This window comes from Mixophyes fleayi, chromosome 6 (assembly GCF_038048845.1).
Source record: "Mixophyes fleayi isolate aMixFle1 chromosome 6, aMixFle1.hap1, whole genome shotgun sequence".
NCBI classification, from domain to species: Eukaryota; Metazoa; Chordata; class Amphibia; order Anura; family Limnodynastidae; genus Mixophyes; species Mixophyes fleayi.
Window position 1 is genome coordinate 206032047 of NC_134407.1, and position 26587 is coordinate 206058633.

The 26587-nt window shown below is 43.4% G+C and overlaps 1 protein-coding gene across 2 annotated transcripts in view; it reads left to right on the forward strand.

Annotated features, from left to right (window-relative positions):
- LOC142160567 (E3 ubiquitin/ISG15 ligase TRIM25-like) overlaps positions 1-26587 on the forward strand; it is a 76688-nt gene continuing 50101 nt past the window's right edge. The window contains exon 1 of one of the 2 annotated variants that reach the window (XM_075215429.1): positions 1-964. In XM_075215429.1, the coding sequence (XP_075071530.1) occupies positions 23-964 (942 nt within the window). In that variant the 5' untranslated portion in view covers positions 1-22. Of the gene's footprint in view, positions 2038-26587 lie in introns of those variants that run through there. The other variant, XM_075215428.1, reaches the window with a different exon arrangement.

The window sequence follows — 26587 nt, forward strand, 5'->3', positions numbered from 1 at the left end:
TCTCCTGCTGTCATAGTGAGCGATGGCTGCTGCTGATCTGAGAGGGGAGCTGAGCTGCTCCATCTGTCAGAGCATTTACAAAGATCCTGTAACACTGAGATGTGGACACAACTTCTGCCGGGTCTGTGTTGATGGAGTGCTGGACACACAGGAGGGGTCTGGAGCTTATACCTGTCCTGACTGCAGAGAACAGTTTCAGGAGCGTCCTGCACTATGCCGAAACCTAACTCTCTGTAACATAGCAGAGCGATATCTGTCTACTGAGCCAGAGCAGGAGGATACTGGGATATTCTGCAATTATTGTATTCACTCTCCTGTACCTGCTGTTAAATCCTGTCTGATGTGTGAAGCTTCTATGTGTTCTGATCACCTGAGAGTACACAGGAAATCAGCAGAACATGTCATAACTGAACCCAACAATTCTCTGCGGACCAGAAAATGTTCTGTGCACAATAAGTTACTACAGTATTATTGCATGGATGATGGTACCCAGATCTGTATAACTTGCTGTCTGGCTGGACAACACGGAGGACATCAGGTAGTCCAGCTGAATGAAGCATATGAGAGGAGGAAAAAGAAACTGAAACATGTTCTGCAGAAACTGACCTCAAAGAGAGAGCAGACTGAGAAAAGACTCCATAGTCTAGAGGAGCGCAGGAGTGAAGTACAAGAAAAAGCAGCTGGTGAGAGAGAGAGGGTTACTGCCCTCTTTAGAGACATCAGGAGACAACTGGAAGACCTAGAGAAGAGAGTCCAAAGTGAGATCTCCAGGCGGGAAGATCAAGTTTTACTCACACTCTGTGATCTGATCCAGGATCTGGAAGTAAAGAAGGACGAGTTGTCCATGAAGATGCACATTGAGGAGTTGTGTAACGTGACTGATCCAGTGACTGTCTTTCAAGAACAGGAATCAGACAGAGAAGGGTTCTGTGTTACTGAGGAGAAAGATAATGAGGACACAGAGGTAGGCGGTGATATAAAGCTCCATGATGTCACTTATCTGGATGAGGTTTGCATTTCAGAGACAATACACAGAGGCTTATTTGATATTATAGCTGCTGTAAAGGGAGCGAACCATAAGCAGGACGCTTTAGACCTACTATTGGATGTAAACACGGCTGCAAATAATGTAGATATATCAGAGGACATGAAATGTGTGTCCTTATCACAAATAGTCCAGAAACGTCCAGAAACACCAGAGAGATTTGAGAGTTATCAGGTTTTAAGTACCAGGAGTTTCTCCTCTGGACGACATAACTGGGAAATTCTGACGAGTAGATCAGGTGGCTGGAGAATAGGAATGACTTACCCCAGTGTTTATAGAGAAGGCCCCCAATCTGCCATAGGAGACAATAACAAGTCCTGGTGTTTGCGAAAGTTTTATAATGAGCTCACAGCGAGACATAAGTATAAAGAAGTCCAGTTATTTCATAATATTTCCTGTCAGAAATTCAGAATTTGTCTGGACTACGAGGCCGGGCAGTTGTCATTTTATCAGCTGTGTGACCCAATCAGACACTTACACACCTTCACTGCCACCTTCACTGAGCCCCTTCATGCTGCGTTCTACGTGTGGGGGAGTAAGGCGTGGGTAAGAGTCAGCAAGTGACATATCTCCACTAGTGATTAATAGCATCATAGTGGAGACTGTTCTATAAATAAATAGAGTAAAGAAAATTATGGAGAGTTGGTAATTTATGACTTACGCATTATACTATAAAACTAGTCTAAAGTTTCAAGTTAGGGTCATTTTATAATAGTGAAATATGTTAAAAATGCAGGAAATTATTGTCAAATATTAAAGTAGTGTAAACATTGTATAGAATTAGCATCATATTATGTTAACTGACATAGATTAAATTTGATCCTTTTTAAGCCATATAAATGTCTCAATTATTCTATTAAAAATTAATATGTAAGCAAAAGCTTTTAAGATTGATAACAAGGTGCCTGCATTTGAAATGTAAAATTGTGTTCGCCTAATCAAATTTAAAGGACTATCCCTCTAAATAAGTTGTTTACTTTGCAAACAATACCCATAAAATGACACAATATAGATATATGTATATGTATATATATATATATATATATATATATACATACATACACACACGTAAAGGTTACATTGAGCATGATTGTAGACTCAAACAAATAATTGAGTTGGTTCCCACAGAATCAGACATTACAGTATTCTGCCAAGGCTCGTTAGTGTATGTGATATATCATTTATCATAGATATTTTGACTTATGTGAACATGTTTTATTGTAACATCATGGCTTTGTTAAAATATTGTTATGTACTGTGCACTAGTGGTGAATTATACCACATCTGTCAACAATGCTTTAAAAGTATATAATTTCTTGTTTATTTTTGCCCCATGTACAGCTATCTATATAACATGCTGACATGATGGCAGATTGCTCAGTGGATTAATGTATTCGTTATGTGTTTTTTTGTGTTTAATAAAAGATTTCTGAACATCCCATATTCTTAATTATGTCATATTTTTCACAGCAATATACTTGGGCCTCAGCTAGAAAAGATTGAGTGACACTGCCTTAAAACTACATAAATCGGAGTACAATTCTTGCTGTAACGTATCTCATAGATTACCAATGTATGTGTGTCAACAATTGTCACAAATAAAGGGAAATACTTGCATTTTGTTTGCTTTTCTTTGTGGTTAAATGTATTTTTGTAGCTAAAATTACTTATTTTCTTATAAAAACCAAATAATCAAGTTATCTCTTCTTATGGTGGCCTATAATGTCATACAGGGCTGTTGCATGTGAGGGCTATTATTGTTTTGTTGTGACTGCTGTGGTGGTACTAATGTTATGTGGGGCTTGAGTATTAATGTTATGTGGCAGTTATTGTCGGGATTAATGTTATGTGGTGGCTCTTAATTAAACGTGGAGGCTGGTGGGGAGTATCAATGTTATGTAGTAGCTCTTTGTCAAATGTGCGGGCTATTAATGTAATATATTAGTGGGTTGTGGTTCTATTTATATACTCTAGGGGAGAGGCGGAACTAGCGAGCTGTGGATCCCAGTGCAGGTAGGCGAGGAGGAGGGAACCGGGGTCCCCTCCCTCTGCATCTACCATGCAGTGGGCCCCATTATCTCCATGGGCCCCGGTGCAGTCCACCTTCTGCACCAATGATAGTTCTGCCACTACTGTAGAATACTGTAGGATACTATTAGTGCAATGTGAGACTGATATTAAATGTGGTGGCTATTAATATATTGTCAGGGCTTACTGAGGCTTAGTTATGAAGGATAAATGCTATTCATTTTATATTTTGATTGGTTGGGGGCAAATAAGCTTATTTATTAAATGTGAGTGCTTTTAATCTAATTTCAGAGATGGTTGAGGGGAAGGCCTGTTTAATTTAATGCTGGAACTGGGTGGGGGAAATGGGTCTAATTATTAAATGTGAATGCTATTAATTTAACATTGGGGCTCATTGGGGGGGGGGCATGAGGGGTGATAGGCATATATATTAAATATGGCTCCTATTAATTCATTGTCAGAGCTAGTTAGGGGGATGGAGGCCTATTTATTTTATTTATATTCATTTAATGGAGTCATCACTTGTCCAGTCATGCAATTATAAAACCATATAATAGAATAAGCAGAGGAGAAATCAGATTTTAAAATTGTATTGCATTTTATTACAAATAAAATAATAACTGATTTACAAACCAATAAAAAGAAGCATATTTGTAGTGTCCCGTGGTGAATGGTGCGCTGATCATAAATAAGAACCAGAAGTGACGACTGCATTCCATCTTGTGTTCTCATTAGTTTCTGAACAGGTCAAACGCATTTCGCATATAAGATATTTTTTCAATGGTTCATTAGACTGTATTATATCAGCGACTCTTTACCTTTTATGAAAATAAATATATTCTATAATACAATGTGTTAAAAAATATGATGATTTTCAACTCAAAGTCCCTGATTCGGACGACCGAGATTCTCATGAGAGGGCTTGGGAGAGAGACCTGGGGGAAACATTAGACAATGAAGACTGGGAGGAAATTAGAACTAACACAGCCTCCAGTTCAATTTGTGTTAAACTGAAAGAAAATGCTTATAAACTACTTTATCGTTGGTATCTGGTTCCAACCAAACTACAAAAAATCTTCCCAGATTCATCTAGCACATGTTGGAGAGGTTGTGGCGCAGAAGGGCCCTTCCTCCATATCTGGTGGCAGTGTCCTAAACTTGCCCCATTTTGGACGGAACTTCGGGACTTCGCCTCACAGCTACTGCAGCTTGACATCCCGTTTTCTCCCAGGTTTTTCCTTCTCCCTCTCGGGATCCCATCGGCCACCAAACATCAAATGAAAATGTTTCGCCATGTAGTCTCTGCTGCCCTATGCCAGATTGCTACGGACTGGAAGCAGCCCAATGCTCCAACTCTACAGACGATTATCGGCAAGATTTGGTATGTTTATCAAATGGAATACATGACATGCATAATCCGTAATACCTCTAAATCATTCATTAAGGTTTGGGCGCCGTGGACCTCATACTTCCAAATCCAAACCCCTTTTGTCATTTGATTCTACAGCATCACTCCATCTGGATCCTTTCTTCCCTTCCCTGTTCCATTCCTCCCATCTCTTCATTTTCTTGATCTTTTTCCATATTCTACTACACCCCTTCCTCTCTCTTATACTTAGGCGGCCGCCACGCCGCCCCCCCTCCTTACTCTCCTCAGTCTTACTTCTCTTTCTAAAATTATTGCTTCCCTTGAAAAATTGGGTCAACATCCTTATTAATGCTCTCTTCTAATAAGACGCTGTATGTTTTATTGCATATGTATTCTTCAGATGTTTATAACACAGTGCTGTACAGAATGTTACTTTTGGTTGACCCTTGCAAAAAATAAAATCTTTAAAAAAATAAAAAAAAATATGATGATTTTCTCCAGCCGTACGTCAGGCGTACAAGAGTGTATACCTACTGTCCACCACAGTGTAGAGATGCGGCTTGACAGTGTTAGTAGTAAATGCTAAACTTTTCTCTATTTGTACACAATACAATAATGTAATGAAGTGTCATATACACAAAGAAAATATTGTCTTGAACATTATTAACAGATACAAAAGTCACATTTTCCTATTAAAATGTAATTAAGTACAAACGCCGCCATCCAGGGCCTGATTCAAGTCTGAACACAGCTTGCATTTTTAAAAAAGAGCACTTGAGCTTAGTTCCGACTGTATTCAAATCCATGGGGATCTCAAGATACATTTTCCATTTTCCATCTGGGTGTAAGTACACTCTGCCTGCACAATACTTGCCATATGTAGACAGACACAACAGACTGCAGTACATGTACACTTGCGTACACATGCGTATGTGCAATAAAAGGTCACATCAGAACACATGAAAAAAATTTGGAATATAAAATGGTTCAATTTGCAATCAGCAAATCATCATTGCATATAGTTGTCCTCCAATACCCTCAAGAGCATTGCTTCCTAAAAGGCGCATCTGTCTTACCTGTCAATTAATATTATTATTCCACAGGTTTCGAACATGATGGCCCTAATAAGTGTTAGGTGGAAATCAACTCCCCCCTACACCACCCCAGAAATTTATATATATACATGTGCCATAAAAAAGTATTAGTCCTTTGGCCACGTCTGTGTTTAACATACCATGAATCTCTGTAGAGAGTTGCAAGTTATGTAACACTTCACACCTCTGCTGTTCCTGGCGAATGGGTGTACAAAGTAGACCCAGAGAAGTAATATATGTTGGCAAAATGACCTAAGCTTGTTAATTTCATTTTTATTTTTTTTAACAGCTCAAGAAGACAACCCTATTTTGGCCTCAACAGAAGAAGGGGCCACTCGCCTAGTGAAACTCCCCCATCAGTACCTTATATTTAAAAAAAAATAAAAAAATGTAATTTGCTAGAAAAATGTTATACATATATTGGTATGAGTGTTCTTTTGTACAAATAAATTAAAATGTGTATTCATGTACCGTATTTTTCGCACCATAAGACGCACTTTTTCCCCCCAAAAAAGTGGGGGAAAAAGTGTGTGCGTCTTATGGAGCGAATACTAAAAAAAAAGCCCTAACAGATCCTTAATCGAGAATACCTGGTTGCCGCGGGGAAACTGAAGCGTCCTGCTGCCGGGCGGATGTCTCGATTCTCCAGTGGTAAGTGTGCGCATGCGAGTGACGTGGTGCCGATGACCCTGAGTGGGAGAGAGTCGACACCTCCCAGCTACACACGCAGCCCTCACTCCTCCCTATGGGCCTTCCACCTCCTCCCTCCCTCCCGCAGCTGGTCCCTCCTTCCCCGGCAAACTTCGTGTGACAGCAGCTGACAGATATTGCAGCATGCCGGGGATATACCTCCGAGGAGTGCCTCAATATACACTTATCGGTACTTTTTCTTTGCTAATGTTACTAAGTCCAAGGAATGTAGTGTCTTTCCTTTTCAGCAACAGTTTATGGACAAAGTGATGGTAGTACAACCTTGTGTTATAATGTGGACTATAAATACTACTTTAGTTAGAAACGCTGAATTTGCTTGATGTTCCACCTTCCCTGCATCGACAAATAGAAAGGGGTCTGTGCACTATAATGCTTTTATTTCTCGACCTACTGATAGAGTGGTAGGTCCAATCATTGTAATATGTCATTACAGTTACCTACCCACCTGCCTAAGAGAATTTACATCACATCAGTGATAAATAAGAGTGATATATTTATTCCTTATACATGTTTAGCACCCAGGTCCTGATTTTCCAGTAGGCTCAGGCTGCAGCCTAGGGTGTCAGATTTGAGATTTTCAGAATATTTTTATTCCTGTTTTCCTCCTCTAAAAACTAGGTGCGTCTTATGGAGGGAAAAATACGGTAGATTTGACCCATAATGAAGGGACATTTTGAACAGAAACTAATATACATTTGTCACTTTCTACCAGGTTTTAAGTCCCATAACTTATTAGTAGCGGTATTACTACAAGTACAAGCATACTCCATGGATGAAAAGCCATGCTGGGACCTGTAAGGTCCTAAAGAAACATTTAAATATAATACAGACTCAAGTGTAAATATAATTTTTAATGCCAAAAATGAAACACATTATTGGTCGCCTACTTGAAAGGTCTGTCATGTGTAATACATAGTGTGATTCAAATAAGAACAAATATTTAGTAGATGGTGCAATATCAGCTCCCCTGCAAAGTAACCTCTTCGAATATACATTATTTATATTATTTAAAATGTATATTATTATACATTGAAAATTATAATAAATGGTTCAGTTCAGTTGATTTATACTGTATACATACACCTATTTACCCTTAAACTGCCCCAACATTAAATAATTAGTATTCAGATTTGATAAATAGCCCTCCTTCTCCCCAAACTCAGCCATATGTTCAGTTAAAATTCCCCAAACCACCCCAGCATTAACTACATAATGCCATCACCCCACCTTAAATTAATAGTCACTAGCATGATCCCATTATTACATTGAATAGTCTCCACCAATAGATTAATATGTCCCACCCACTATTAAATGATTATCACTCACCCTTCTCACCATTAAAGTAATACCCATCCTCACACTAACCCTCTTTTTCCAGCTTTGTAGTTTCAGAGGCAGACTCTTCTGTCTGCCTCTCTTTTCCTGCACACGTGGGACTGCACTATGTCATGTGGCTGTCAATGCAGGAGAGGGTGCACAGTAGAGAAGTACAGGGGGGCGGGAGCAGATCTATAGATCCGCGGCACCAAAGTGACTGGTTCCAAGTGAAGCACCAGCCTGTCAATCAGACCGGGCCAGATGAGGGGGGTTTCCATGCAACAAGAAACCCCCCTATGCCTTTTATACATGGGATAATGTGCCCCCTACTGTAAATTATAAGGACATCAGAAGTTAACAAGGCATTCTGTGGCTTTTTATACAGGTCACAGATCTCAGATTTAAATTTGTTAATAACAGTATCACAACAAGCCTAACCTGAGCAGGCGTGTGTAGGTGTGAAGAGGTTAATCAAAACAAAACCATCTGGTCTGTCTAAAAAAACTCATGAAGATGATTCTACATCTTACTTATACGGCTGGTATCTATGACTGACACTTGTCATCCAACTGGTTTCACTACTTACAAATATGTACAGAGATGTTCTCAAATATGGATTCTCTCCAGTCGTTTGGAGGCGACGTGCGAGATGTAAGCAAGTCTGCACTGGCTCATATGTGTCTATTATACAAATTTGTGCAATTTACGCTACACAAACTGGGCGTTCAAGTTCAGCTCTGCATCAGCCCCTGTGTGTAAAGTCCCAGACGTTTCATTAGAATCACACCAAAATCTCCAATACAAAGAAATGTTTAGATAAAAATGTGATGGCCACAACTGTTGAAATTGTTCGCAGGACAAGACAGAATGTATTTGGGGCATCTGACCATGCTTTTATGAGTTGGATACGCTTTACCTATTATCACTATTCCGACAGGGAGAAGCCCCACAAATCCCCCCCAAAATTATGAAAAAACAATTTTCAAATAAACAGACTTCCCTTCAACCCGACGCTGGAGATCTCCAACGAAAGCACCATGCTGACAGCAAGTGATTCCGATTGAACAAATGTTTGGCACTGCAGGCTGACATCATTGCGACGTCTATCACTAGAAATTTAAAGCGGCAATGTGGGGACCCTTAAGGTTAAGTGAATAAACACTTAACCCAACATTGCCGCTTTAAATTTCTATTGACATTCGCTGCGATGACGTCAGCCTGGAGTGCCGAATACTTGTTAAATCGGAATCACTTGCTGTCAGCATGGTGCTTTGATCGGAGTTCTCCAGCATCGGGTTGAAGGTAAGTTGGTTCATTTGAAAACCGATTTTTCATAATTTCGGGTTTTTTTTGTAGGACTTCTCCGTCGGAATAGTGATAATCGTAAAAATGATTACCACCGATCCTTATACTAATACTAGAATATAATGGGCATGGAATCATGTTTGGACGTATGTTCATTTGCGTAGCATATTTTGCGCATGCGCATTCTCAGAAACAGCCGATGAACACAATTGCATGCAAATAATGTCTGAACGCGAATAACCCTTACGACAGCCTACGACTTAAAGCACGGAAAGGGGGAGGGAAGGGGCGGACAAACATAGGGCACATACATGTACATTAAGGGCGTGCTAAGAGCATTCTGACTCCGATGGGGACAGTGCTGTACAGAGAATCAGTCCCTGCCCCATTAAAGCTTACCACCTAAATTTCCTATCACACACACTGAGAGAGACTAAGATCAATTCGATAGCAGTCTATTAACCTACTGGTATGTTTTTGGAGTGTGGGAGGAAACCGGAGCACCCTGAGGAATCCTACGCAAACACGGGGAGAACATACAAACGTCACACAGGCCATGGTCAGGAATTAAACTCATGAACCCAGTGCTGTGAGGCAGAAGTGCTAACCACTGAGCCACCACGCTGCTATGGGAAGTTAGGCCCTACTGATGTGATAGGATTGCAATGTGATGTTTTGCAGCTGAACTATAGTTACAGCACAACAGGCTTTTCTAGAAGATGGGGCAGCAAGGAATAATGGCTTTTTCATTTCCTTAGCTGTATAGAGCCATTCATTTAAACTATGTTATATCTGATTTATTTGGAAAAATATATAAGCCAGAATACTCTATGAAGTGGGAGCAACTTCTCATATCCCTTGTCAATTTCCTATATCTCCATGTCCGATCAGTTCCCTATATCCTCATGTCCTTGTCAATCCTCTTTATCCTCATTCTGCCCACTGACTCTTTCACTCCACTTACAGTCACTCCACTTACCTCATCAGAGTCAGCCACTTAGTTCTGCTCTGTCTACCTTCCTCTCTGCGCAGGTTCCATGGGGTGTCAGTGGTCTTACAGCAGAGAGAGTAAGAACCAGGGGGGAGTTGAACCCACATGCAAGGATCTTGCAGAGATAAAAAGGGTGGAACAGATCAGCCCCATGTCAGTCAGGGCAGAGAGCTAATGCATGTGGCACATACAATAAAATGCTGGTACCTGGAGAGGGGCCAGTCACCAGGAAGGACACCAATGCCAGTGTCAGCCCCTATAGACCAAAAATGGCCGTGATAGACCAAGACCCTGTGTTCCTTGCCCTGTCCATCCCATCTAGGGTAAAAAATAAAACTAGGGGGAAAAGTCAATAAAAATGCCGCCCAATAATATCATGTAGGCAAGGAAAACTCCTGGTAAATCCTATGGCCAATGCTCCCCTGTGAGAATGGCATGACCCTGTAAACTTGACCAGTAATCAGGGCCATCTCTTCCATTGGGCACAATGGGCAGGTGCCCGGGGGCCCTGCGGACAAGGGGGCCCCTCCGAGGCAGCCTTGAAAAAAAAAGAAATCCTGCAAAAGAAAAAAAAAGAAAGAAAATACTTACCTTGCGGTCACGCGGCCATGTCAGCTGGCGATCCGGCTCCCTCCCTGGTCCCCTCTTCTGTGCTGTGCTCGCAGTGAATGTTGGGAGTGATGTCACAGCCAGCATTAACTGCAAGCACAGCACAGAAGAGACTCAGCGCGGAATATAGAAGAGGGAAGGGGATCGGACTTAAGGTAAGTTAGGTGGGCCCCTATATATATATATATATATATATATATATATATATATATATATATATTGTAACAAAGGTAGGCATTTACCTGACAAGATGCAGAAAAAGCATACAAGCAGAGTAAAACATTGGCGCAGTTATGCACCTAGATTGAGGTTAAACCAGGTAAAGACTTATGTATAGTTTAAAGTTTGGTTAACTTACATGATTTGGAAGCTCCCTCCTCTTAGCAAACAGACAGGGTGTGGCTGTTAGTGCAGTGATGGGTGTTTCCTCTCAAAGGGAAGGTGGGTGTCTCATCTGCCCATCAAGCTAAGGCTGGGGGAGGAGTATCATGTATAAAAGCTTGCTTGTGTCATTTGTTCACGGAGACCAGCGCTGGGGAAGCTGGCTGCTCTTGAGAGAGATTGTCTATGTCTAGCTAGCGTTTAGGGTCTCCATATCTGCTGTGAAATTCATATGGTGTCAAATACATTTTAAACCATCCTGACAATAGAGCTGCATAAAAAGAAGAAGTTGTTTGCGTGTGCTTCAGCAGCAGCGGGCTCTTGCCACAAGTGGTGTCAGGAGTGGGATACTCCGGGAAGCAAGTTTCCGCTACCCAACCCACGCAGAAGTCAACATGAAGGAAGTACTGAGACCCATCATGAATGTGGCCGCTGTGCAGCATCAGCAGCAAGCTCAGATGCTACGAGTTGCCGAGGCACAGGTAGAAAACACAAGGCTCTTAAAGGAAGAGTTAAGCCAGGTGAGGCATGACAGAAATGAACCACCTGGTCCAGTTCTCCAGAAATTGTCACCAGGTGATGACGTAGAGGCATATCTGGTGTCCTTTGAGAGACTTGCAAAAAGGGCAAAATGGCCTCCTAAAGATTGGTCTGAGAGGTTGGCGCCATATCTGACTGACGAAGCTCAGCGAGCTTATATGGATTTAGATGAGGAACGGGCCTCTGATTATTTGTGCCTGAAGTCTGAGATATTGGCTCGCATTGGAGTTTCCGGGCCAGGCCGAGCCCAGCGCTATCACCAATGGCGCTATGATAAAGGAAAAACGGTCAGAGCGCAAGTGGTTGAGCTTTCTAAAATTTTGAAGAAATGGCTGCAGCCTGAGGAGAATTCGCGTTCTCGGATTATTGAAGTTCTGGCGATAGATCACTGCATCCGGGGGCTGAACCGCGATTTGCAAAGGTGGGTTCTGCAATCAGACCCACAAACTTATGAAGAGCTTGCCACCGTGGTAGAAAGGTTTTGTGCGCTACAGCAATTGACTAAAGAACCTGCATTCGTACCAAAGCCGCTGCCACGCCAAAAGCCAGGTTTGACAATCCTTGCTACAGGGCCCAATGGCAAAACTGCTACGGACAGAGGGCCAGGTGCAAAGCTGTCTAATCTGAAGTGTTTTAAATGTGGTAAGCCAGGCCACTTTAAGGCAGAGTGTCCTAAACTACAGGAACCCATGGACTGTTCCGTTGCACATATTGGGCCTGCTTTTCCAAGCTGTTTTACCATGAGTCCCACATCAGGAAGTCCTTGTTTGTTCCGGGTGATTGTGCTAATCAACCAAAACCTTGTTCTGGGATTGGTTGACTCGGGGAGTGAACTTTCATTGGTTTACAGCTCTGCCTTACCCGAAACCATAACTTCTTGGTTGCCCAAGGTGAAGGTTCTTTGCGTACATGGCACGACAGAGGAGTATGAAAGAACAATACTACCAGTCACACTCAAAGACAAAACCGTTATGGTGGTAGCTGCCATAGCACCTAAACGCCCATATCCACTCATTTTGGGGCGAGACTACCCACTTTTTAATGATGTCCTCGGTGAGCGGATCGGGTCGGACATGCCAGCAACTGATGCAACGGTCGGAAGCCCGGTCTTAAAGGAACCGCCTAAGAATCCACAACATCTGGACATCAATCTTTAGGAACCACCAAACCGGAATGCCATCCTGGGAGTCACAGCAGGAGTTCCAAAAAAGCATCCACCTGCGGGGAAACTTGGACAGTCCAAACTAGTATTGGTCTGTGATGTCGCAGATGAGCCCACCCCGCCTGTCAGTGAGGATACGGACTGGTCCGCAATACCAATTTTGTTTCCTCTGCAGGACTTTGCTCGGGACCAACTTAATGATGCCACTTTGGAATATGCCTTTAAAAGTGTGACTGAGGTAAATGGGGTAGCGAAAGCCGCCCAGCCTGCAGAAGGTATTGTCAAAAATAATTTCCTGTATAGAGTTGCTGCTGTACAGGGGGAAAAAGTAGAACAATTAATGGTTCCTCAGGTCCATGTACCCCTAGTGTTAAAGGCAGTGCACACACATGTCTGTGGGGGACACCTAGGGGAGGATAATACACGGGAACGAGATCTGCTTAGGTTTTACTGGCCCTGGGTACACATGGCAGTGAAAAAGTATTGCCGGTCCTGTCCCATTTGTCAGAGAACCTGTCCCAAACCCATGTACAGAGCACCTCTCATTCCAATACCAATAGTACAAATTCTGTTTGAACGCATAGCCATGGACCTTGTGGGGCTACTGGAAAAATCTGCACGTGGGCACCAATATATACTAGTGGTGCTTGACTATGCAACCAGGTATCCAGAAGCAATTCCCCTATGAAACATAAAGTCCAGCACCATAGTTAGAGAACTTGTATTGATGTTTACACGCTTGGGAATACCCAAAAAAATTCTCACAGATCAGGGTACTCCATTCATGTCTAAACTGATGAAGGACATGTGCCAGTTGCTAGTGGTTATGGCGCTTTATACCTCCATGTACCATCCACAAACAGATGGCTTGGTGGAACGCTTTAACCGCACATTAAAACACATGCTCAGGAAAGCAGTGGCTCAAGAGAAAAAAGATTGGGACACTCTTATTCCCTATTTGATGTTTGCCATCCGTGAGGTACCTCAAGCTTCAACAGGGTTTAGTCCCTTTGAGTTATTGTTTGGGAGACAGCCCAGGGGTATCTTGAATATGTTAAAAGAAGAATGGGAGCAGCAAGGCCCCAGGGAGCCAAATCTGGTACAATTCGTGTCCCAAATGTATGAGAGGCTAGGAAAGATAGGGCCCATTGTGCAGCAACATGTAAAAGAGGCTCAGGAACGAAAGAAGAAAAGTTATGACAAAAGTGTTGTTGTTCGATCTTTTAAGCCTGGGGACAAGGTCCTAGTCCTGGTTCCTACCCAGGAAAGCAAATTTTTGCCCATTGGCAGGGGCCATATGAAGTTCTAGAGGCTGTCGGTCCTGTCAATTACAGAGTCTGCCAGTTAGGTAGGAGAAGGGATGAGCAAATATATCATGTTAACCTCCTCAAACTTTGGCACGATGAGGAAACCTCTCCTCAGGTAGTGAGTACTGCCATTGAAAATTCTGAAGTGCCCATAGAGCCAGCATTGTCTGGTAAGCAGAGACAACAGACTGAAGAAATGACTCACCGGAACAGGGATGTCTTCTCTTCCCTCCCTGGGCGTACTACCTTAATCGAACATGACATTGTCACTCCGCCAGGAGTCATTGTAAAGCAGAAGCTGTATCGTATTCCAGAAGCCAGACGGGTGGACGTGAGAAAGGAGATCGAGAAGATGCTCCAGTTAGACGTAATTGAAGAGTCCACTAGTGAGTGGAATAGTCCCATTGTGCTTGTTCCGAAACCCAATGGGACAATTAGGTTCTGCAATGACTTTAGGCGCCTAAACAGTATGTCGCAGTTTGATGCCTATCTGATGCTACGTGTGGATGAACTAGTGGAAAATCTTGCTGGTAGCAACTATTTGACAACCCTTGATCTAACAAAGGGTTATTGGCAAGTTCCCCTGACTTCCACGGCCAAGCTAAAGACTGCATTTTCCACCCCTGATGGTCTCTATCAATATAAAGTCCTACCCTTTGGGTTGCATGGGGCACCTGCCACCTTCCAAAGGGCCATGAATAAATTGCTACGACCTCACACAGCTTATGTAGACGCTTACTTGGACGATATAGGGATTTATACCCCAGACTGGGGATTACATTTAGCCAAAGTTGAGGCGGTCTTAGCTTCATTAAGGTCAGCAGGGTTAACAGCTAACCCAGAGAAATGTGCCATAGCCATGAGAGAAGCCAAATATTTGGGGTACGTTGTTGGTCGAGGGCGTGTAAAACCCCAGCTAGACAAAGTGGACGCAGTCAAAAATTGGGCAAGACCAGAAAAAAAGTCGCAGTTAAGAACCTTTTTAGGCATGTAGGTTACTACAGGCGGTTTGTAAGCCACTTCGCCACTAGAGCTGCTACACTTACGGACATGTTAAAAAAAAGTTGTCCAGATAGATTAACCTGGTCTGACTCTACAGAAACCGCCTGGTTAGCTCTTTGTTCCTCTCCAGTTCTACAAGCACCGGATTTTACCCGGAGGTTCTTCCTCCAAACTGATGCTTCTGGTGTTGGCTTAGGTGCAGTCTTGTCACAGGAGAAGAATGGAGTGGAAAATCCTGTCCTGTACCTAAGTCGTAAGTTTCTTCCAAGGGAACAAAAATATGCCACTGTCGAGAAAGAATGTTTCGCCATAAAAATGGGCTACAGAAGCTGTGCGCTATTATCTCCTAGGCAGAGAGTTCACCTTAATAACAGATCATGCACCATTGAGATGGGTGCAGAACAACCGGGAGGTAAATGCCAAGGTAACCCGCTGGTTCTTGGCACTGCAACCTTTCAAGTTCTCAGTAGAACATAGACCTGGGATTCTGCACAAGAATGCAGATGCATTGTCACGAAAATATGCGCTCCTCGCGAAGTCCGCGTCCCCATTTTAAACAATCTGACAATAAAGCTGCATAAAAAGAAGAAGATGTTTGCGTGTGCTTCAGCAGTAACGGGCTCTTGCCACAATACATATATATATATGTGTAAAAAAAAAGTGATTAAATAAATAAATAAATATATATATATATATATATATATATTATATATATATATATATATATATATATATATATATATATATATATATATATAATAACCTTTCTTTACATAAATATATAATTTTTTTACATACACACACTGTATATTTATATATATATTTAGGGGCCCCGATGCGCTGCATTGCCCGGGGGCCCATAATGTAGTTAAATTGGCCCTGCCAGTAATGTTTGGAAATTATTTTATACCTATCAACTTCTGTAGACCAGAACACACAGAGTTAACCATGAGTTATAAAGTTTAACAGAATGGAACACACCTCTTCTGGAATAAGAAAAACTATTTCAGTTTTGTTTCTCTCTTTTCCTGTCCTAGTGAGCGATGGCTGCTGTTGATCTGAGATGGGAGCTTATCTGCTCTATCTGTCTGAGCATTTACAAAGATCCTGTAACACTGAGATGTGGACACAACTTCTGCCGGGTCTGTGTTGATGGAGTGCTGGACACACAGGAGGGGTCTGGAGCTTATACCTGTCCTGACTGCAAAAAACAGTTTCAGGAGCGTCCTGCTCTATGCCGAAACATAACTCTCTGTAACATAGCAGAGCGATACCTCTCTACTCAGCCAGAGCAGGTGGATACTTGCATCTTCTGTACTTACTGTATTCACTCTCCTGTACCTGCTGTTAAATCCTGTCTGATGTGTGAAGCTTCTATGTGTTCTGATCACCTGAGGGTACACAGTAAATCAGCAGAACATGTCATAACTGATCCCAACAATTCTCTGCGGACCAGAAAATGTTCTGTGCACAATAAGTTATTACAGTATTATTGCATGGATGATGATACCCAGATCTGTATAACTTGCTGTCTGGCTGGACAACACGGAGGACATCAGGTAGTCCAGCTGAATGAAGCATGTGACAGTGGGATAAAGAAACTGAAACATGTTCTGCAGAAACTGAGCTCAAACAGAGAGCAGACTGAGAAAAGACTCCATAGTCTAGAGGAGCGCAGGAGTGAAGTACAAGAAAAAGCAGCTGGTGAGAGAGAGAGGGTTACTGCCCTCTTTAGAGACATCAGGAGACAACTGGAAGACCTAGAGAAGAGAGTCCAGACTGAGATCTCCAGGCAGGAAGATCAAGTTTTACTCCCACTCTCTGATCTGATTCATGAGCTGGCAGTAAAGAAGGACGAGTTGTCCAGGAAGATGTGTCACATTGAGGAGATGTGTAACATGTCTGATCCAGTGACTGTCTTACAAGAACAGGAATCAGACAGAGAAGGGTTCTGTGTTACTGAGGAGAAAGATAATGAGGACACAGAGGGAGATGGTGATATAAAGCTCCACGATGTCACTAATCTGGATGAGGTTTGCATTTCAGAGACAATACACAGAGGCTTATTTGATATTATAGCTGCTGTAAAGGGAGTGAACCATAAGCAGGACGCTTTAGGCCTACTATTGGATGTAAACACGGCTGCAAATAATGTAGATATATCAGAGGACATGAAATGTGTGTCCTTATCACAAATAGTCCAGAAACGTCCAGAAACACCAGAGAGATTTGAGAGTTATCAGGTTTTAAGTACCAGGAGTTTCTCCTCTGGACGACATAAGTGGAAAATTCTGACGAGTAGATCAGGTGGCTGGAGGATAGGAATGACTTACCCCAGTGTTTATAGAGAAGGCCCCCAATCTGCCATAGGAGACAATAACAAGTCCTGGTGTTTGCGAAAGTTTTATAATGAGCTCACAGCGAGACATAAGTGTAAAGAAGTCCAGTTACCTCATAACATTTCCTGTCAGAAATTCAGAATTTGTCTGGACTACGAGGCCGGGCAGTTGTCCTTTTATCAGCTGTGTGACCCAATCAGACACTTACACACCTTCACTGCCACCTTCACTGAGCCCCTTCATGCTGCGTTCTACGTGTGGGGGAGTAAGGCGTGGGTAAGAGTCAGCAAGTGACATATCTCCACTAGTGATTAATAGCATCATAGTGGAGACTGTTCTATAAATAAATAGAGTAAAGTGTGGAAAGTTGGTGATTTATTACTTACGCTTTATGCTATAAAACTAGTCTAAAGTTTCAAGTTAGGGTCATTTTATAATAGTGAAGTATGTTAAAAATGCAGGAAATTATTATCAAATATTAAAGTAGTGTAAACATTGTATAGAATTAGCATCATATTATATTAACTGACAGATTAAATTCAGTCCTTCTTAAGCCATATTAATGTCTTAATTATTCTAGTAAAAAATTATATTTAAGCAAAAGTTTTTAAGATTGGTAGACAAGGTGCCTGAATTTAAAATGTAGAAATGTGTTTGCCTACTCTAATTTAAAAGTCTATCCTTCTAAATAAACTGTTTACTTTGTATATAATAACTATAAAGCTCATAAAAGCTTTGCAGTTACAGAGATAAAATGTCACATTATAGATATATGTGTGTGTATATATATATATATATATATATATACACACACACACACACGTAAAGGTTACATTGAGCATGATTGTAGACTCAAACAAATAATTTTTGAAGTTTAGAGTTGGTTCCCACAGAATCAGACATTACAGTATGCTGCCAAGGCTTGTTAGTGTATGTGATATATCATTTATCATGCATATTTTGACTTATGTGAACATGTTTTATTGAAACATAATGGCTTTGTGGCTTTGCTTAAAATATTGTTATGTACTGTGCACTAGTTGCAGTGGCGCACGCAGGGGGGGTTTCTGAGTCTCTAGAAATCCCCCCTGCGCTAACTAAGTGGCCACTGTCCTATACAGCAGCCGCGGCGCTGTCAAAGAAGCGTCTGCAGCGGTGCTGTAGTGTATACAGCACCGCCGCAGATGCTTCTTAGACAGCGCCGTAGCTGCTGTATAGGACAGACCCCTCTCGGGTTGGTTTTTTTTGGGGGTCTGGGGGAAACCCCCCCACTTCCCGACAATCCTCCGTGCGCCCCTGAGTTGTGAATTATACCACATCTGTCAGCAATGTTTTAAAAGTATATAAATTCTTGCTTATTTTTGCCCCATGTACAGCTATCTATATAACATGCTGACATGATGGCAGATTACTCAGTGGATTAATGTATTCTTTTTGTGTTTAATAAAGATTTCTGAACACTCCATGTTCTTAATTATGTCATATTTTCACAGCAATGTACTTGGGCCTCAGCTAGAAAAGATTGATTGACACTGCCTTAAAACTACATAAATCGGAGTACAATTCTTGTTGTAACGTATCTCATAGATTAACAATGTATGTGTGTCAACAATTGTCAAAAATAAAGGGAAATACTTGCATTTTGTTTGCTTTTCATTGTGGTTAAATGTATTTTTGTAGCTAAAATTACTTTTTTTTTAAATAAAAACCGAATAATCATATTCTCTCTTCTAATGGTGGCCTATACTCCCCTCTCCCCATCCTTCTTTGACAAGAAAAGATCACCTAACTTAAAATTGTTTTGGATTTTGTCATAATACTGGAGACACCCATAGCAATATTGGTGCTGAAAGTGGTAAATGAGTGGCCCAAAAACTAACGGTATAGAGGAGAACGTTCCTCCCCTTCCTTCCCTCCCCTGCTCTCCCACCACCCCACCTCTTCTGCATTCCATTCTCTCCACCCCTCTTTTTCTACTTCCGTTCCTCTCTCTTGTCCTCTCCACCAATCCGCTCTGCACACGTTTACCTCAGAAAGCTTTCAAGGTTACGTTAGTATCTTAAGAGGGATTACTGTTATGTGGAGGCTCATGTGCGCAATATTAATGTGATGTGGGAGCAGGTATTAATGTTATGTGCGGGCTGGTTTATGGGGGTATAAATATTATGTGGGGGCTGGTGTGTGTGGGGCATTATTGCTTTGTGGGTGCTGTGTATGGGGGAATTAGTGTCATACAGGACTAGTGCATGTGGGGGCTATTATTGTTTTGTTGTGATTGGTGTGGGGGTACTAATGTTATATGGGGCTTGAGTATTAATGTTATGTGGCAGTTGTGGGGATTAATGTTATGTGGTGGCTCCTAATTAAACGTGGAGGTTGGTGGGGAGTATCAATATTATGTAATAGATCTTTGTCAAATGTGGGGGCTATTAATGTAATATATTAGTGGGTTGGTGGTTCTATTTATATACGCTAGGGGAGAGGCGGAACTAGCGAGCTGTGGGCCCCAGTGCAGGTAGGCCAGGAGGAGGAGACCGGGGTCCCCTCCCTCTGCATCTACCATGCAGTGGGCCCCATTATCTCCATGGGCCCCGGTGCAATGCACCTGATGCATCAATGACAGTTTCGCCACTACTGTAGGATACTGTAAGATACTATTAGTGCAATGTGAGACTGATATTAAATATGGTGGCTATTAATATATTGTCAGGGCTTACTGAGGCTTAGTTATGAAGGATAAATGCTATTAATTTTATATTTTGATAGGTTGGGGGCAAATAAGCTTATTTATTAAATGTGAGTGCTCTTTATCTAATTCCAGAGATGGTTGAGGGGAAGGCCTGTTTAATTTAATGCTGGAACTGGGTGGCAGAAATGGGTCTAATTATTAAATGTGAATGCTATTAATTTAACATTAGGGCTCATTGGGGGGGCATGAGGGGTGATAGGCCTATATATTAAATATGGCTCCTATTAATCACTGTCAGGGCTAGTTAGGGGGATGGAGGCCTATTTATTAAAGTTAATTATATTCATTTAATGGAGTCATCACTTGTCCAGTCATGCAATTAGAAAACCATATAATAGAATAAGCAGAGGAGAAATTAGATTTTAAAATTGTATTGCACTTTATTACAAATAAAATAATAACTGACTTAAAAACCAATAAAATGAATTATATTTGTAGTGTCCCGCGGTGAATGGTGTGCTGATTATAAGTAAGAACCAAAAGTGACGATTGCATTCCATCTTGTGTTCTCATTGGTTTCTGAACAGGTCAAACGCATTTCGCACATTAGGTATTTTTTCAATGGTTCATTAGAATGTATTATATCAGCGACTCTTTACCTTTTATGAAAATAAATATATTCTATTATGCAATGTGTTAAAAAATCTTGTCTGTACTCTCCTGAGTGCTTGATAACTTTGCAGTAGCAGCTGCAAGTGTGCTTGTCATAAACAACTCACTTAGAGTTGGAGGCATTGACACACAAACATACATAGGAAGTGACGCACACAGAGAAGTATACTTCTGTGAACATGTTCAGTCGCACACAACTCAAGAAGGGTCCAGCCCCAAAACATGATGATTTTCTCCAGTCGTACGTCAGGCGTACAAGTGTGTATACCTACTATCCACCACAGTGTAGAGATGCGGCTTGACAGTGTTAGTAGTAAATGCTAAACTTTCCTCTATTTGTACACAATACAATAATGTAATGAAGTGTCATATACACAACAGAAAATATTGTTTTGAACATTATTAACAAATTCAAAAGTCACATTTTCCCTATAAAATGTAATTAAGTACAAACGCCGCCATCCAGGGCCTGATTCAAGTCCGAACACAACTTGTATTTTAAAAAAACAGCACAGAACTTGAGCTTAGTTCCGACTGTATTCAAACCCATGAGGATCTCAAGATACATTTTCCATCTGGGTGTAAGTACACTCTGCCTGCACAATACTTGCCATATGTAGACAGACACAACAGGCTGCGGTACATGTACACTTGCGTACACATGCGTATGTGCAATTAAAGGTCACATCAGAACACATGAAAAAAATTTGGAATATAAAATGGTTCAATTTGCAATCAGCAAATCATCATTGCATATAGTTGTCCTCCAATACCCTCAAGAGCATTGCCTCCTAAAAGGCGCATCTGGGGATGCATCCGTGTCTAATTATGCCGCAATGACATGAACAAGGACTTGTACGTCTCTTACCCTTGTATTGATTTCCACTTTTTGCTCTTTAAACCATTTATTTATATATTTACACAGTTCTGTTTATACCTTGTATCCGTCTATCTATTCTTCAACACTCTACTCAATCATCATCATCATCATCATCATTTATTTATATAGCGCCACTAATTCCGCAGCCCTGTACAGAGAACTCATTCACATCAGTCCCTGCCCCATTGGAGCTTACAGTCTAAATTCCCTAATATAGACACACTCACACACACAGAGACAGACAGACAGGCAGAGAGGGAGACAGACAGACAGAACGAGAGGGTGACAGACAGAGAGGGAGAGACTAGGGTCAATTTTGATAACAGCCAATTAACCTACCAGTATGTTTTTGGAGTGTGGGAGGAAACCGGAGCACCCGGAGGAAACCCACGCAAACACAAGGAGAACATACAAACTCCACACAGATAAGGCCATGGTCGGGAATCGAACTCATGACCCCAGTGCTGCGAGGCAGAAGTGCTAATCACTAGGCCACTGTGCTACTCAATCTCTCTCTCTATTCTCTAATTTTTTCCACCTCCTCCACCACACCTCCTTACTTGCCACCCCTCCACATATGGACAATACCAACACACTTCTCCCTGCTTCTTCTGATCCCCTCCACTGTACCCACACACAAGCCACTTCGGTATCCTAGCACCAGCACAAACCTATCCTATTTCTTTCAATGCTTAGGATATATAAATCTAAGATTTTAAATAAACAAGATTTGCTGTAAAGCAACATATGTTGACATGACTTTGCTAAGCAGAGTTTTCCTATCTATTTTATGCTTTCTTGAGTGCATATAAAAGTATATTATCTGGATAATCATTATCTTTAAATTTGTTCAAAGTGATTTCAAAGTCTACAGTTAAAGAACAATCTTTTTAGAAGACTGAAAGGTATGTTCCTTTGCCATGTCAGATACTGGTTACTTTTAAAATCCAAGAAGTTATTGTGGGAAACATATTTAAAATAAGGGCCATGTATTTATCTTGGAACCTACCACATCCGATATAGTAATAATAACAACAATAATAATAATAATAAAAAAGACAAGTTACATCACTTTCTTTTTTGCTTTCCATGCGGTTGTGTGAGGTTTTTTTTTTACCTTGGTTTCATTTCACCCCTGATGTGGAAGGCTCGGGAGAAGAAGCAGAGGTCATTGGGTCAGCGGGGGTGTGCTGAAGGGGCCGGAGGGTGGGCAGGAGGCAGAAATGTAGCAGGAGGGGAGGCAGGAAGGGCTGGAGGCAGAGATGTGGCAGGAGAGGCTGGAGGCTGAAATGTGGCAGGAGGGGCTAGAGGCAGAAATGTGGCAGGAGAGGAAGCAGGAGGGGCTGGAGGCTGAGATGTGGCAGGAGGGCTAGAGGCAGAGATGTGGCAGGAGAAGAAGTTGGAGGAGCTGGAGGCATAGATGCGGCAGGAGAGGAAGCAGGTTTTTTTACCCTGGTTTCATTTCACCCCTGATGTGGAAGGCTCGGGAGAAGAAGCAGAGGTCATTGGGTCAGCAGGGTGTGCAGAAGGGGCCGGAGACAGTGATGTGGAAGGAGAGGAAGCAGGAGAGGCTGGAGGCTGAGATGTGGTAGGTGGGGCTAGAGGCAGAGATGTGGCAGGAGAGGAAGCAGGAGGGGCTGGAGGCAGAGATGTAGCAGGAGGGGCTGGAGGCAGAGATGTGGCAGGAGAGGCTGGAGGCTGAAATGTGGCAGGAGGGGCTAGAGGCAGAGATGTGGCAGGAGAGGAAGCAGGAGGGGCTGGAGGCTGAGATGTGGTAGGTGGGGCTAGAGGCAGAGATGTGGCAGGAGAGGAAGCAGGAGGGCCTGTAGGCTGAGATGTGACAGGAGGGGCTAGAGGCAGAGATGTGGCAGGAGAGAAAGCAGGAGGGGCTGGAGGCATAGATGTGGCAGGAGAGGAAGCAGTTTTTTTTTTACCCTGGTTTCATTTCACCCCTGATGTGGAAGGCTCGGGAAAAGAAGCAGAGGTAATTGGGTCAGCAGGGTGTGCTGAAGGGGCCGGAGGCTGAGCAGGAGGCAGAGATGTGGCAGGAGAGGAAGCAGGAGTGGCTTGAGGCAGTAATGTGGCAGGAAAGGCTGGAGGCTGAGATGTGGCAGGAGGGCCTGGAAGCTGAGATGTGGCAGGAGGGCCTGGAGGCTGTGATGTGGCAGGAGGCTGAGATGTGGCAGGAGAGGAAGCAGGAGGGGCTGGAGGCTGAGATGTGGCAGGAGGGGCCGGAGGCTGAGATGTGGCAGGAGAGGAAGCAGGAGGGGCTGGAGGCTGAGATGTGGCAGGAGGGGCTGGAGGCTGAGATGTGGCAGGAGTGGCAGGAGGCAGAGATGTGGCAGGAGGGGCTGGAGGTAGAGATGTGGCAGGAGAGGAAGCAGGAGTGGCTGGAGGCTGAGATGTGGCAGGAGGGGCTGGAGGCTGAGATGTGGCAGGAGAGGAAGCAGGAGGGGCTGGAGGCTGAGATGTGGCAGGAGGGGCTGGAGGCTGAGATGTGGCAGGAGGGGCAGGAGGCAGAGATGTGGCAGGAGGGGCTGGAGGTAGAGATGTGGTAGGAGAGGAAGCAGGAGTGGCTGGAGGCTGAGATGTGGCAGGAGGGGCTGGAGGCTGAGATGTGGCAGGAGAGGGAGCAGGAGGGGCTGGAGGCTGAGATGTGGCAGGAGGGGCAGGAGGCAGAGATGTGGCAGGAGAGGAAGCAGGAGGGGCTGGAGGCTGAGATGTGGCAGGAGGGGCTGGAGGCAGAGATGAAGCAGGAGGGGCTGGAGGCAGAGATGTGGCAGGAGGGGCTGGAGGCAGAGATGTGGCAGGAGAGGCTGGAGGCTGAAATGTGGCAGGAGGGGCTAGAGGCAGAAATGTGGCAGGAGAGGAAGCAGGAGGGGCTGGAGGCTGAGATGTGGTAGGTGGGGCTAGAGGCAGAGATGTGGCAGGAGAAGAAGCAGGAGGGCCTGTAGGCTGAGATGTGACAGGAGGGGCTAGAGGCAGAGATGTGGCAGGAGAGAAAGCAGGAGGGGCTGGAGGCATAGATGTGGCAGGAGAGGAAGCAGTTTTTTTTTTTTACCCTGGTTTCATTTCACCCCTGATGTGGAAGGCTCGGGAAAAGAAGCGGAGGTAATTGGGTCAGCAGGGTGTGCTGAAGGGGCCGGAGGCTGAGCAGGAGGCAGAGATGTGGCAGGAGAGGAAGCAGGAGTGGCTTGAGGCAGAAATGTGGCAGGAAAGGCTGGAGGCTGAGATGTGGCAGGAGGGCCTGGAAGCTGAGATGTGGCAGGAGGGCCTGGAGGCTGTGATGTGGCAGGAGGCTGAGATGTGGCAGGAGAGGAAGCAGGAGGGGCTGGAGGCTGAGATGTGGCAGGTTGGGCCGGAGGCTGAGATGTGGCAGGAGAGAAAGCAGGTGGGGCTGGAGGCTGAGATGTGGCAGGAGGGGCTGGAGGCTGAGATGTGGCAGGAGGCAGAGATGTGGCAGGAGGGGCTGGAGGTAGAGATGTGGCAGGAGAGGAAGCAGGAGGGGCTGGAGGCATAGATGTGGCAGGAGAGGAAGCAGTTTTTTTTTTTACCCTGGTTTCATTTCACCCCTGATGTGGAAGGCTCGGGAAAAGAAGCGGAGGTAATTGGGTCAGCAGGGTGTGCTGAAGGGGCCGGAGGCTGAGCAGGAGGCAGAGATGTGGCAGGAGAGGAAGCAGGAGTGGCTTGAGGCAGAAATGTGGCAGGAGGGGCTGGAGGCTGAGATGTGGCAGGAGAGGGAGCAGGAGGGGCTGGAGGCTGAGATGTGGCAGGAGGAGCAGGAGGCAGAGATGTGGCAGGAGAGGAAGCAGGAGGGGCTGGAGGCTGAGATGTGGCAGGAGGGGCTGGAGGCAGAGATGAAGCAGGAGGGGCTGGAGGCAGAGATGTGGCAGGAGGGGAGGCAGGAAGGGCTGGAGGCTGAGATGTGGCAGGAGAGGAAGCAGGAGGTGCTGGAGACAGAAATGTGGCAGGAATAGCTGGATTAGAAATTAGACCAACATGTATCCTATGGGAAACAATGCCAATTGTTTCCAACCATGTAGATGTGTACTAATATTGTAATGTAACCTCCTATTTTGGGGAGCAAAAGTAAACACCACAATGTATCAACCAGCATATTTGAGTGGTGGATTATTAACTATGCATCATTTGGATCCTGATATTATTTATAAACTAAATATTTGTAAATGATATACACTGTGGACTGAATGTACAGTAGGATGTTGCCGGAGAAGTGGCAATTATTTGTTAAGAGGTACTAATCTACTACAGTGCCAAGGGTCCAATTTACCAGGGAGATTTACACTTGGGACTGTTTGACTATTTATAACTAACGTATATGACGCTCATGCCAGTATTAATTGGTAGCAACCTATGAAGCACCCTTTTATAATACACTTTTCTACTGACACTGATCAATGAAGATTATATTAATCTATAATAGCTAAATAAACAAGAATGAGGGTGCACCTTTCCTAGCGATATTGAGTGAATATTAGATTACATAATAAAACTCTATGAAATTGAAAACATAATAACATATCACTGGGTTATTGAGTTCACCCAGTGCGATACACGTGTTCAGTTCCGATGGGGACAATTCAATTACTGTTTTTTTCCAAAGTACGTCTGGTTTCAGCCATATCATTTGCACCAGCTACAGGGCACGTGACGTGAGTGGCAACTAATAGTGATGACTGGCATGCGGGACCACGCAGGTTAACTGTTAAGGGAGGGGTACCGACAATGCCGCTTTAAATAAAAATTCATTGACGGCGCACTGACCTCAGTCACTACTGCCGGACACCTGTGCATTCGGAAGAAGCTCCTGCCAGTGTTCTGCTAGGATCGGATATGTGGACAGTCTCTTATCAGGTAAGTCTGTGTATATTCTTGTCGTTTTCTTCTCAAATCGGTTTTCTTTTGTAGCTGTCCTTACCGTTGGATTGATCAGCATGGGCAACGAGTACCCCACCCATGTATTGAATGTAAAAGAAAATAAAAATATGTCTTTGATAATCCATATTTATATTAATGATTATACTGCTAATAGTTGTCCATTTTTTTTTTTTATTTTAAATGCGCTCTTATGTGACCTTATACTGCACCTATGCTTCTGCGTATACTGCAGTCTGTTCTGTCTGTC